We start from the raw sequence: 13,454 nt of genomic DNA on the forward strand, positions 1-13,454 counted from the left end.
AGAGGAGAGGAGAGGAGAGGAGAGGAGAGGAGAGGAGATTTTGTTTGCTTTGGACAAATACATTTTCCACGCCAAATGTGCAATTCCCAGGCCAAAGAGAATGAATTTGGGCTTTGATCCACATTTCCAAGCTGGCCTTCTAGAAAGCATGGCTCCTTTGATTCTTTTTACTTTTGTTTCTAATCACATCCCACTCCCATCGCTGACGTGGTCAGAGAATTCCACCTAACTTAGAACCGGGAAATCCCACGGTGAGGCTAGGGGACTCCTTACAACGTGCAAGGCTCCCCCAGTGCTTCGTAATGGAAGGCAGGGGACCCTGCGCTCTGCCCCGACCACGGATCTGGGACAGCGGAGTTCGGAGTTCGCAGCAGGTCAGGGCGCAGTGGGGCCGGGCAGGGGCGGGGGAGGGCGGCCCGGGGCGGGGCAGCTTGGCCGGTCCCTCCCCTGCGGCCGCGTCCCCGCCGGTCCTGCCGACGTGGCGGGGCGGGACCCGGGGCTCCCGCGCGCACTCGGCCGGCCAAGCGGTAAGAGCCCGGGGCGCCCTCTCCCCATCCCCTTCCCGGGCGGGAGGGGACCAGAGCGCTGCGACCCTTGTCCGCTGTGGGGTGTGAGAAATCACCGGCGGAGAACCGTCCCGAGAAAGCAACTTGCTTGGGGACGAAGGTCGGGGGAGACGCGGCCGAGGGCCCTGAGTGGGTGCGGGCGTGTGAGTGTGTGTGTGTGAGTGTGTGTCGCTCCAAGTCCACGCTCATGCACACACCCACACGCCCGCACGCCCGGTCTGCATCCTCGTCCGGCCTGGAGCTCCGTGGAGTCCGCTGCCAGAGGCTCGGCACAAGCCAGTCTGGAAAGTTTCCCCAAGTGTCCCAAGTCTGGGGCGGGCTGTAGGGTCCTCCCAGCGCGACGCTCTGAGGGATCCAGTTCTTGCTAGTCAAAGACCTCCATTCCTAGGGTGGGCTTGCCCTCCCCCTGGGAAAACCGAGCACAGGCCTTGACCTCCATCCTGGTCCATCATCCCTCCCTGGCGTGCCCCCCACCCAGCATGCCTGCGCTCCTGCTCCCCTGAAACACCCTAAACTAGCACCTCTTGGGACCCCTCTTCCCCACCCCAAAGGCAGCCCCTTTGCCCAGCCGGCTTGTCTTCTCCAAGGAATCTGGTGAGTATTTCCCAGCTGTCAGTCAGTCCTCACTTGGATTTCACTGGCTTTTCTTAAAGAAGGAGGACTTTCCGCAGACTATGGGAGCACTATTTGGGCCATACCATCAGTGTCCACTCCCGAACCTCTTGATAGAAGCTGATGGCTTTTTAAATCAGCAGCCCTTGAACTCCTCCCTGGGACACCAGAACAAGAGACACAAGGTCATCCCGAGAAGCCTCTCTTAGCTCACCTGACTTCCTAGAGTTCTTTCCTCCCAACCCATGTCCTAGACTCTCTCCTCCATATCCTCTATCAATCCTGAAATGCTCTGATTAACTTCTTACATTGAAAGCTGCCAGCGATGGAATGAAACTCCAAGGGTGGGATTTGAAGCACAAGTGAGCCAGTGTAGAAGGAATTTGGGGACGGGGGTGGGGTGGAGTGGGTGTTAGGGGGTGGGGAGTCGGGGGGCTTCCTGAATCTTGGGGATTCAGATGTGTAAGTAGTTATTTCTTTCATCAGAGCAGGCTTATGTGAGGCATCGTTTTTCGTTCAAATCAATATCAAACACAGTATATTTCAGTTGAGTAAATATTTGTGGGTCAGAACGAAGCAAGGGCTCGTGGTTCACAGGCTTGAAGGGTGACATAGACGAGTCTCCCAAAGGCATTCGAGAAGTCTGCGGAAGTCTCAGAAGAAGAGATACAGGAGCAGTTAAATTTTTAGGAGGCTATGGAGTAGACAAAGATCAGCTTCAAAGTTAAAGATGACATCAAGATGCTGGGTAGCCATGGGAACCGGAATTGGCCTGACCGGAAGACAAGGCATCAGTGGAGAGGCAGCCAGCCTGGGGGTTTAGGAGCCGTGTGAAGAGAGAGGGCCAGTGCTGGGGGGAACAAAAGTTTAAGTGTCGAGTTGCAAGAGATAGGGTTGTGTGGACTGTGAAGGGCCACACAAACACTCCTGTTAGTATTCGTTTGTTTGTGTGGATGGATGTGTGTCTGTGGGCCATGTATATGCAGTGCCCACTGAGGCCAGAAGAGGGCGTTGGATTTTTCCCTCTGCTGCCCCCCCCCGCGCGCCCCCCATCCCCGGAGGGGGGGGTTGGAGCTATTGAGGGTTGTGAGCTGCTATGTGGGCGCTGGAAACCCAACCCATGCAAGTCCTCTGGAAGAGCAACCTGTGCTCTTAACCACTGAGCCACCTCTCTAGCTCCTACTTAGTTTATAAGCAACGCAAATACAGTTCTCTTCTGTGCTTCCAAAAATACCTGCCAGGTATAGAGGCAGGCCTGGAGTCAGAGTGTGTGCACTGCGAAAACTGGACAGATCTGGGAGCCTCTCCTCTGTGAGTTTACTCTGAGTCACACACTTTTGTAAAGTAAGAGACAATCTGGGACAAGTTTCATGTAACCACATTTGTATCTCACCAAGTGAGGCTACTTAAAAAGGAAGCCATCTACTGTCACTACATTTTCGTGACATTTTAATACCAAGAAAAGCACGGATGCTAAATGGCCCAATGAAGACAGAGCTTTACTTCCAATAAATTTAGACTTAGGAAAATCTTGAAACCCTCTCCTCATTTTTCTCCGCAGTCGGGACTTGGGGACAAAGTTTCCAGATCAGGTTATCCATTCCAGCTTGACACAGGAGGGAGCTGAAAGCCGGTGAGAACGAGGGAGTTGTTTGCCTACAAAGAGACACTGCAGTCAGACCCAGAGGCCACTGTTTGGGCTTTCCACTTCAGAATCCAACTCACTGTTCCTTCGTGCAGCCTCTGGTCTCAGACACACGGATGTGTATCCTGACGGTCTAGAGCTCATTTCTGATGTCTAGGTATTTGCACATACTCCCATCAGCCCGAATACTCATGCCAAAGGCATGGTCAAGATTCTCCCTTGCTCTAGTTCAGGGTGTTGTTTATTATGCTGTTTTGCACAGTTCTTTCTCTAGTTTTCTTTCCTTTTAACTTAATATTTTTTTCAGTGCTAGGAATCAGACCCAGTGCCTTGTGCATGTTAGGCAAGCACTCTCCCACTGAGCCATACACCATCCCTGGATGGCTTTTTAATGGTCCTGTTCTAGCGCCTTATACATTTCTCATTTCTGAAATATAGTCCCCGTGCCTCTCGCACTTACTGGGGGTGCCATGATACAGCCGCCCCAATGGTTCTTGGGGCATTTTAGATGATGAATAAATTTGCTCATGAAAAACTAACTTATTCCCAGTCCACAATGGCTTCATTATGCACCCCTTTCCTCTCCTTGGGGTTTCCTGAAGCAGCTTCCTTGTTTCTGTGGGTCAAAGCCACCGACATGGCTGCAGAGATCACTGTTCCAACCCCAAATCGGGAGAGACTTCCAACCATGCAGATTGGATGAGCAGCACCGACCCAGGACACATGGTGCTCACTCGAGTCCCCGTGCCCTGCCCTAGTCCCTGCTCAGAAATGGCTGTCCATTTAGAACACAGTGTCTGGTGGTGACAGACAAAAAGGCAGTCTTAAAACTGATGACACGTTCCCCATCACAGTATCATCCAGAACCAGTGAAGGTCTGTCAGGACAAACAGACGGAAGACTTGGGATGTAGCTCAGTTGGCAGAGTGCTTGCTTAGTGTGCCCAAAGTCCCAGTTTCATCCACAGCAGGGCATAAAATAGGTGCGTTGGTGAATGTCTGTAATCTTAACACTCCAGAGATGACCACAGAAGAATCAAAGGTGCAGGGTCATCCTTGGCTATATAGAAGGCTAACCTAGGCTAAATGATATCTGATCTTAAAAGAAAGAAAGAAAGAAAGAAAGAAAGAAAGAAAGAAAGAAAGAAAGAAAGAAAGAAAGAAAAAGGGAAAAATATTGTTTTGATCTTTGTTTTGGTAGGTAATAGAGAAAAATCAGGCCTGTGACAGAAAACAGAAAAGATTAAGGTAACTAAGTGAATACAGATTAGGAATATAATTAGAAGTTAAAACAGGACTCATCCCCATAATTATTTTGGCCTTTCTGCAGTGTGGGCATTCTGTAAATTCATTTTAACAACTTCCACTGAAAACTTTGTGGATGATTCTTTGTTTCTGAAGGGCTGGTTTTTGCTGTTGGTTGAATATAACACTAACACCAAGAGGAGACCTTTAACTGCAGCAGTCTTTCTGTGCGTTAGCTGAACTAACTGAAGGCCATTTGGTCACCAGAGGTGGCTGAGGCTGGGGGTCCTGCCCTCTGCTGCTCCCCCACACAAACAGTATTCCCATGAGTCTCCCTGGGTTTGTGCGGAATACGTACATGTACACTAGCAGTCAGGCTTGGTTATAGCCTGTCCCTGGAAGCCTGTGGTCCTTGCTCATTGTTCTTTTAGGCCTGTATTCTAGAGCCAGGGCTGATCCAGTGCCCAGCTAGCTTCAGGCTTTAGAGTTCTGCAGTCAGCAAGAAGCTATGGAAAAGCCCAACCCCAAAGGACCTTGTTGGGCTTGATACAATCTTAGACCCATACATAGAAGGACAGAGGACACCAGAGCATTGTTTCTAATGGGAGCACATGTCTTAAGGACTTGCCATGCCAATTTCTAACCAGGCATATGCAATTTGCCATACCCTTAAAAACCCTAAAACATCATTCTAAGAGGATGAAGGCTGAGGTCTCTCCAAGGGTAGACACCCAGTGATAAACCATGACGCTTACTAAAGAAATCTGAGATTGTGTGCCTGAGCTGAGCAACATAGATATTAGCCAATCATCGTAAGATATAAATTAAAATTTATTAACATGCACATAGGTCATATGGCACATGCCACAGGACATTAGAATGCCTGAGAGTGTTACAATAATGGAAGCATCCATTGTGGTTTTCATTTGCCCACAAATGTTTATCATGTCCCTGCTAACAGAAAAGTCAAATTGCAGTACATAGGGATATATATCTTTAATCCCAGCGCACAGGAGGCAGAAGCAGGCAGATCTCTGTGAGTTTGAGGCTAACCTGTTTTACAGAGGAAGCTCTAGGCCAGTCTACATATTAAGACCTGGTCTCAAAAAGAAAACAAAAAACAAGCTAAAGAAAATGGAGTTGATTGGAGCTTCTTAGTCATCCAGATCAATAATAAGGATGATCAGATTAATGTACAAAGAAATAAAAGTATTAGGTAAAGCCTATGACTAGCTGTGGCTGACAAAACCAAAATGAAACAAACAAACAAACCAAAAAAAAAAAAACAGATAAAAATGATGTGGATGTGAGGATGTGCTTGTGTTTCTTCCGGAGCCTGTTGTCCAGGTTACATCCAGAAGATCAGTCAGGAAGACAAGAGTGAAAAAGAGATCTTTCTTACTCCTTAGAACCCACACACACACATACACACCCTCCGCTCTGGGGCTAGATAGTGCTCTGTGTGCTAGCTTAGACAGTACGTATTTCTGTTTCTGTGGCCTTACAGCCACATGGTCTGTGTTCCATCTGCAATGATCCACCATTATCAAGAAGTGCTAACTGCATGTGAACAGAAAGGTTCATCTATGTTCAATAAAATTTTATTTACCCAGGCAGGGAAGGGCAAAGAGCAAGATTTGACCAGCAGGCTGTACTTTGCCAACACCTTATTCCAGACCAGGCCCAATTCACAGAGACGTTTTCATTATCGGCTTCCCGCTGACAACACCTCGTCAAGTGTTCCCTGATGTCCAGTCTGTTCCATCTCACTCCTGTAACCCAACACAACAGCCTCTCTCAGCCCAGTGGCCTTCAGCCATCTTTACTACTTCAGCAAGATTTCAGACAGACTCTTTGGTCTCCCACAGCTAATGCTGCCTGCCTTAGACCTCAGCCACCAGCCAGAGCAATGAGAATAGCCTTTGCCTTTCCCAGCACTAGACTTGCAGGAGTGTGACATCCCAAAAGTCCATACTTTGGTTTAAAAGGAGATATTCTAACTTAATTTTAAGAATTTATAGCTAGAGTTTCCTCCCAAGGCCCATGTACTTGCATGGACAGTCTCATCATAGCATCATTTGAAACCACTTACCATAAAAGCACAGACATTCTTAGTGCAGTCTTCAGTGTTGAGCATATTTCTTGAGCTTTCTAATATATGCAGAAATACATGTGCAATATACATATTCATAATTCATATTATACTTCATTGATAATTGAGAAAAAATTAATATAATAATATTTTAATATATAGCCAAGATCCTTGTCTTTCCTGGGTTTTCAGTTTAATAAGAAAAATACCTCAAGTGACTTTATTCAGATAGTTCAGTTTGTCCTAGAGGAAGCAGAAGCAAAGCATTCTGGGAATTTAGAAGAAGCATTACATCTAGGGGAGAGACACCAAACATGAACAAGTGATGGTTTTACCTGGACCTTAAATACGCTAGCAAAACAATGCACTAGACAAAGACAGAGAGAATACTTAGCAGACATCTTATCTGATTGATTAGCCAATACCAAAGTCCATGGAGTCATGCTTGCCACCATAGAAATTGTTTTGTCTGTGCTGTGCCAAGACAGTAACTACCTCCAGCTTACTTGGCCATCGGTGATTCAGAGCTGCTCTGGACCCACTCAAACCCATTATGTCCAATTCATCCAATTGAGCAGCCCTGAGGTTGTAAACGAGAAGGGAATGGCAAAGCCCTCCGAAGGTTCTGCTGCCCCTCCCAACCGTGCTGTGTCTTACAGCATTAGTGAAGGGCGTGTCTTCTGGACTCGCCCGTGGTGGAGGATCAGATTTTAATAACCAGTGCAGTCTGTTGTGAATGTGTCCGCAGACAGTAAAGTTGTCTCATTTAATGTTTGGAATGGCATAGTGGGAGCTAAGTCTAACGGGATCGCACCTCGGATGGCGGTAGAAGTATGTGGCTTCCCCTCAAGGGGACAAGGAATGGAGAGGCTCTGAGATGCATCCAGGATAGCCCTATAAGTAGAACCAGTAGAATGTGGATTTGGGGAATAGCTGAAGGGGAAAAAGGAAAGTCCAGGGGTGAAACTACAGAGCAGCTCCACACTGAAGACCGTCAGGGAAGAGAAGTGGGGAAATGGGCGTGGCTTCTGAACACCAAAGCTCTGATGGGGTTCAATCTCAAAGTCACGTGTTTCTCGAACTTTATTTCTGTCATTTACTAAAGATATGTCTTCACTAAGCCTCAGTTTTCTGATCTGGAAAATGGAGCTTACCATACCTAGCTCACAGGAAACAATACATTTGCATAGCCTGGCTAAGGTGAGCGCTCGGTAAATCATAGCTCTGGGTGTTTTATAGTCTCTGTTTTAATTCAAAGTTTTAATTTGGGAATTTTATGCAGGAGTACTTTATTTACATCATGTCCACTGTTCTCTTCCCCTCCTCACATGTCCCCCACTCCTTCTCAAATTCCTGACCTCTTCTTTAATTATTATTACATATGTAGGTATATATGTGCAAATATATGCATACACGTGTGCACGTACCTGCTGAGTCCATATAGTGTTGCTCTTCTGTCTATTGCTTATGGCTGACCACTTGGGATTGGGTAACCTATCGGGGACTCATCCTTGAAGAAGCCTGTCTTCTTAGTAACCATTAATCGCCTGGAGCGCTTGGTTTAGGGGCGGAGGCTAGTGAGACTTCTGCTTCCCACTTCAGCATGTCAGCTGCTGTTGTCGTTACGTGGCTCTTGGTTGGGTGACTATGTTGTGAAGATTTCTTGGGTGCAGCTTCCCTGACTTCTATGGAAAGCGTGATCTCACAGCAGACACCCTGGTCCACTGGCTCTTATAATCGTTCTGCCCTCCCTTCCACGGAGTCTCCTGAGTCTTAGGTGGAAGAGTTGTGTTGTCAATGCATTAACTGGGGTGAGGCACCCCACAGATAAGTTTTGACCATTTGGGGGTTTCTGAAATGATCTCCATCTGCAGCAAAGAAGTTTCTTTGATAAAGGGTGAGAACTGCCTGTCTGAAGACAGAAAGACAAGCATTTAGAATGAAGTTAGAAATTATACTGGTTTAGGAAAATGGCCATAGTAGATTCTCTTTAGAGCCCATGACTTCTATATACTATATATTCTTAAGAGGGTGAAGTTTTCCTGGACAACAGCACTGAGATTTAAAGCCTGTTATTGGGAGAAATGTAGGATTTGTTGTAAGAAATACATAAGGCAAGGAGACCTGCTGTTAAAAAATCCCAGCACTTGGGAGGCAGAGACTGTTGGATCTCTGAGTTTGAGGCCTACCTGGTCTACAGAGATGTTCCAGGATAGCCAGGGCTACACAGAGAAATTCTGTCTAAGAAAAAAAAAGGGGGGGGAGGAAAGAAGGAAGGATGGAAGGAAGGAAGGAAGGAAAGAAAGAAAGAAGAAAGAAAGAAAGAAAGAAAGAAAGAAAGAAAGAAAGAAAGAAAGAAAGAAAGAAGGAAGAGGAGGAAGGAAGAAAGAAAGAAAGAAAGAAAGGAAAGGAAGGAAGGAAGGAAGGAAGGAAGGAAGGAAGGAAGGAAGGAAGAGAAAAAAGAAAGAAGAGAAAGGAAGGAAGACAGACAGACAGAAAGAAAGAAAGAAAGAAAGAAAGAAAGAAAGAAAGAAAGAAAGAAAGAAAGAAAGAAAGAGAAAAAGAAAGAAGAGAAAGGAAGGAAGGAAGAAAGAAACAATAAGTTGTGGAATGATGTCCACTTGGCACTAAAATTTCTTATTGGCATATTAAGCTATTGTTTACAAATCATAAAATCCACTTACTATGGAGTTTCCTGTGTTTAGGCATTCTGGTTAGTGGTTTTTGGTGTATTAACACATCTATACAGCCAGACACCGCTCAACTGCAGAATATTCTTGTCACTTCCAAGAGAACCCTCCTCTGCATTAGCAATTACTGCCACTCCTCCTCCCTTGAGCCCCTAAAACAGCCACTTGTCCATTCTGTGTTTGTGGAATGGAGGTAGGTGTTTGAGAACCACAATAAGCAAGTAGTGGATGAAAACTGTTACAAGGACTGAGGTCACCAGGAGCCATGTGTGTCTGTAAGTCCTTGTGTGTGTGGATGATGCTGCAAAAATTCATAGCACTTATTAAAATCAAGTTCACAGATACATTTTTTTCTTCAAGTAAAATGTTCTCACTCATTCACACATTCATTGGTTGTGAGTGGAGGGTTCCCTTGTGGAGTCAGAGGACCACTCTCAGAAGGACGTTCTCTCTGGCATAACTCTGGTGGCTACCAGCCATTCTTTATTCTTTTCTTTTCTTTTTTTGTTTTGTTTGATTTTTTTGAGACATGGTCTCTTCATAGGGAGCCCAGGCTGTCCTCACAATCATTTTCCAGACCAGAAACCCAAGGGCATACATTGAGGAATCGACAGAATTAAAGTTTGAGGCATTTCTGTCCATGAGACTGAATCCCATCAGAGCCCCATCAGCAGTGCTGGCTGCCTCTTACAGCAGATTCTATTACTTACACAATACACATTTTCTCTCTTACGGTGTAGAGGTCAGACTGGATCAGACACCGATTTTTCTTAGGCTTAGATCAAGATGGTGGCAGGGCTGGGTCCTCCTAGACTCTCAAAGAGAAGAGTTGTTCTCTTGCCTTCTTCAGTCTCTGGTAGCTGCCCTAGTCCTTGGCTTATGCCCCTCCACCAACACCACTCCCACCCCACCCCTGCCCATCCTTAAAACACCTCACTTCAGTCTCTGCCTCTGCTTTCATGCCATCTGCTTCTCCACGTCACTCCGCTTTCCCATCATGGCCGCTGCACTGAAGAGTAGTGGGGACACTCATCATTATGTTAGGGTCACTCAGAGAAATGAAGGCAGCCTTCCCATGCCCAGATCCTCAGTAGCACCCAGAGTTTCTACTGCCATGTAAGAAAGCACTCACACATTCCAGGGTTAAAAAAAATAGGCATCTTTATATGTCTACCTATATAGAGTTACATAGCGTTACTTAGGTCACATAGAGTTACTTCCTCGTAGAAGGGAGTTTACCCCTACCTACTAGGCCTAATTCAGTTACTACATGCTTTGAATGAATGTTACCAACACAAGTGTTTGTGATCACGTTTACAGATATTAAAATGTCTGATGATGCTCGTGACACCATAGCCAATGGAGTCGGAGAAGATGCTGCTGAGATGCCCGACAGTGACTCCCCTGCTGAAGAGGCAGCAGAAGTGCAGTGTGGTCCAGCTACAGCTTCAAACGAACCAGCACCAGCTGACCACACGGAAGAGCAGCCTGAGAGCACAGCTGCATGTGCAGAGTCCACCCCTACAGGGATTCTGGACCAGTCCAAGGCCAGTGCTGCCGACGAGACTCCCCTCAATGGAGAAGTAACTGAAGACACCCTGGTTGAGTGCATTGATTCCGTCAGCCTCGAGGGAGACACCGGATCTGAAATACCTCTGAAAGAACAGAACGATGCGGTAAGAAAAAAATCACCATATTTTAACCTAAACTCTCCCTGACAGCCAGTGTCTGGCCACTGTTGCTAAGAACACAATGCCAAGAACCACGGACAAGATAAGGTATCAAGAAAAGAGGTTTATTCTGACTCACAGTTCAATTCCAGGGTAGGGAGATTTTATATATATATAAAACCTTTCCTCCAGGGTCTCAAGGTAATTCAGGGCATCATTTGGCAAGAGATAGTTGTGCATAAGACACCTTGCCAATGGCTGTTATAGCAGCCCTGTTCTCAGTCTAACTCACTGATGGATTAAGCCCAGGAATGAGCTCACCTGTTTGTAATGGCAGAGGCCTAACCTTTTGTGTTTGTTTGTTTGTTTGTTTGGAGTGTTGGGAATAAAATTTGTGGTCTCTCCCATTCTAGACAAGTTCTCAACCACTGAGCTACAGCCTTGGTCTTCTAGCTAGTCTTTAAAGGTCCCGCTTCTTCTTCTCCCTGGCAATTAGATTCTAATGTAAGTTTCAGAGGGAAGTGGAAAACCATATTCTGAGGTGACACCATGTTCAACCTATCAAGCGCAGCACTCTATGCAAAGCTCTGCCACTGAGATGGGAGAGTTCTAAGTGTGCTGTGACACCATATTTGTCCTTAAAGCATGCTCTGTGGTGGGAGGGAAGACACTGAGAAGAGGAATTTGTGGATCTAATATTTGTATTTTGAACATTGCGTTAAGAGTCATGAGAACCATCAATTCCTGGACATAGCCTGTATGCCAGGAACTCTTCTGGCCACCTGGTTTGCAATTCTCTCTATGTAACAGTTCCAAGCTAGGTATTCCTGACTCCAGTTGATAGGGGAGGCACCTAAGCTCAAAAATGATATGGAGCTTTGTCCTGCACTGCTTAGTTCATATGTATAATTGTGTTGGCCTTAATAATTCCACATTATAAGGACCAGGAATCTCTGGATAACCACAAGAGCTATGCTGCATAAGTTAAGGTCTACTGTAGAGACCTTCAACATTTAGACCACAAGTTTATTATCACTTGTCACCTTCCAGGGGACTGGAAGCAACACTCACTTGGTGATCCTCCCCTTGGTGCCTACACCTGCCCCTCTGCAGGATAAACTAAGCCAGTGTCTCCCTGTTGGTCCTCCCGTCTTGTAATAGGAAGAGTATTTGAGACAAGGTCTTGCCATGTTCCTCAGGATAGCCTCAAATTTAGCCTCCTGACTTAGCCTTCTGAGTGCTGAAATTATAGGCACTTCTTGTGCTACAACAACATAGCCATCTAAGCTTGGTTTCCTGGTACTTCCTGCTCCAAGGCATAGAATAGGAGGTGAGCTGTTAGGGTGATCTAGAATGATTGCGCATGAGGGGGTCGGGGTCTAGCCTTCACAAAGTACTAGTCCTGTTAATCTTGAGGTGTGCTCTTCAAGTCACCTAGAAGTGATTGTGTATAATGTTCTGAGAGGAGACATGGGACAGAGAACCAAGAGGTCTGATCATTCATTTTCCAGTGGCCATTGCCTATGTTAGTTTGGTCAAGAAACATTATATCTCTGTGTCTGAATTTTTTTTCTCTATAAAATGAAGAATTTTCACGCGAAGATTTTAGTGATGGCTTCTAATGTTTTATGATTTGTATTCAAGGTGTGGCTTCTCTTTATTTTCCTCAACGGTTTGACTCTCAAACCTGCTCAAAGATAATATGAGCTTCCAGAGGGAGGAGGGATTGGTTCCCTATCACTGGAAACATCCAACCGTTTGGCATTGCCACAGGTTATCTACAGAGTTCACTCTCAAGAGACACACAATCAACTTTAAAGACAAGGGAAAAAATGGGAAACAATCTCATAGTGTCTTAAGAAAGTTTACAATTTTGTGTTAGGTTACATTCAAAGCTATCCTGGTGCAGGGTGGACAGGCCTGGAATTCTAACTAAAGCTAAATGTTCATTCTGTGAGGATGGCGTGGAGGAGGCTTGAGAAACAGCTGGGCATTTGGATCAGATATGGAAAATATCCACAAGGGCTTATCTCTTCTGAGATAAGGCCTTTGAAGCCAGCCATGGACCTCCTAAAGTATCGCAGACTCTCAGACCTCAAGTCAACTCTCGGCTCTAGCCAAGCATCCCGGTCACTGGGGATGCTTACGATGTCCTGACTCCTGAGTTCCACCCTAACAGAGTCTGATTTGTGGATGGTGTTCTGACATATGCCTTCTAAGGAACTTCTCATGTTCATCCAGAATTGAAAATAATTGTTACAAGGCAAAGAACCTTGAGGGAACTTTTTTTTTTTGTTTTGTTTTGTTTTTTGTTTTTTTGTGGTTTTTCGAGACAGGGTTTCTCTGTGTAGCTCTGGCTGTCCTGGAACTCACTTTGTAGACCAGGCTGGCCTCGAACTCAGAAATCCGCCTGCCTCTGCCTCCCGAGTGCTGGGACTAAAGGCGTGCGCCACCACGCCCGGCTTTTGAGGGAACTTTTAATGACTCTTGGAGTAGGTGATCTCTCGGTATCACTTCAGCTTTAAAATATTGAAGTGCTAACCCAGGGTTGGGTGTTTGGCACATTGATAGAGACTAGCATGGGCCATGGTCCTGGACTAGGTTCTTCAGTGTTTGGAGGATACTAATCCGTCCTTTTGGCCCTAGGTAGCTTCTTGAAAATTAGTCTTTAAATAGAAACAACAGCCATAACATACCCAGAAGTAGGAGGGGAACACACCTAATTTCCAAGCTGGCAATTTGTGTAGTGTTTACCAAGTATACCAAGAGATCCTGTTATTCACCCGAAATAAAGCAAAGGAGGGAAGGGGTGGGGATCCAAGCTAAGTCTTCCTAATCCTGAACCCATCCTGCATATTTGCTGTTTACACTGCAAGGAAGACATATGAAACTGCAGGTATCTCTGCTGATGGATAGACACAGGATGAGCACATAG

At 45.9% G+C, this 13,454-nt stretch overlaps 1 protein-coding gene across 3 annotated transcripts in view; it reads left to right on the forward strand.

The window, feature by feature from the left end:
- The first annotated feature begins 459 nt into the window (after positions 1–459).
- Fam114a1 (family with sequence similarity 114 member A1) overlaps positions 460–13,454 on the forward strand; it is a 71,667-nt gene continuing 58,672 nt past the window's right edge. The window contains exons 1-3 of one of the 3 annotated variants that reach the window (XM_029477771.1): positions 496–527; positions 2,740–2,980; positions 10,170–10,525. In XM_029477771.1, the coding sequence (XP_029333631.1) occupies positions 10,178–10,525 (348 nt within the window). In that variant the 5' untranslated portion in view covers positions 496–527; positions 2,740–2,980; positions 10,170–10,177. Of the gene's footprint in view, positions 528–2,739; positions 2,981–10,169; positions 10,526–13,454 lie in introns of all 3 variants that reach the window. The other 2 variants (XM_021162251.1, XM_021162252.2) reach the window with 2 other exon arrangements.

Source organism: Mus caroli, chromosome 5, assembly GCF_900094665.2.
Source record: "Mus caroli chromosome 5, CAROLI_EIJ_v1.1, whole genome shotgun sequence".
Lineage (NCBI taxonomy): Eukaryota > Metazoa > Chordata > Mammalia > Rodentia > Muridae > Mus > Mus caroli.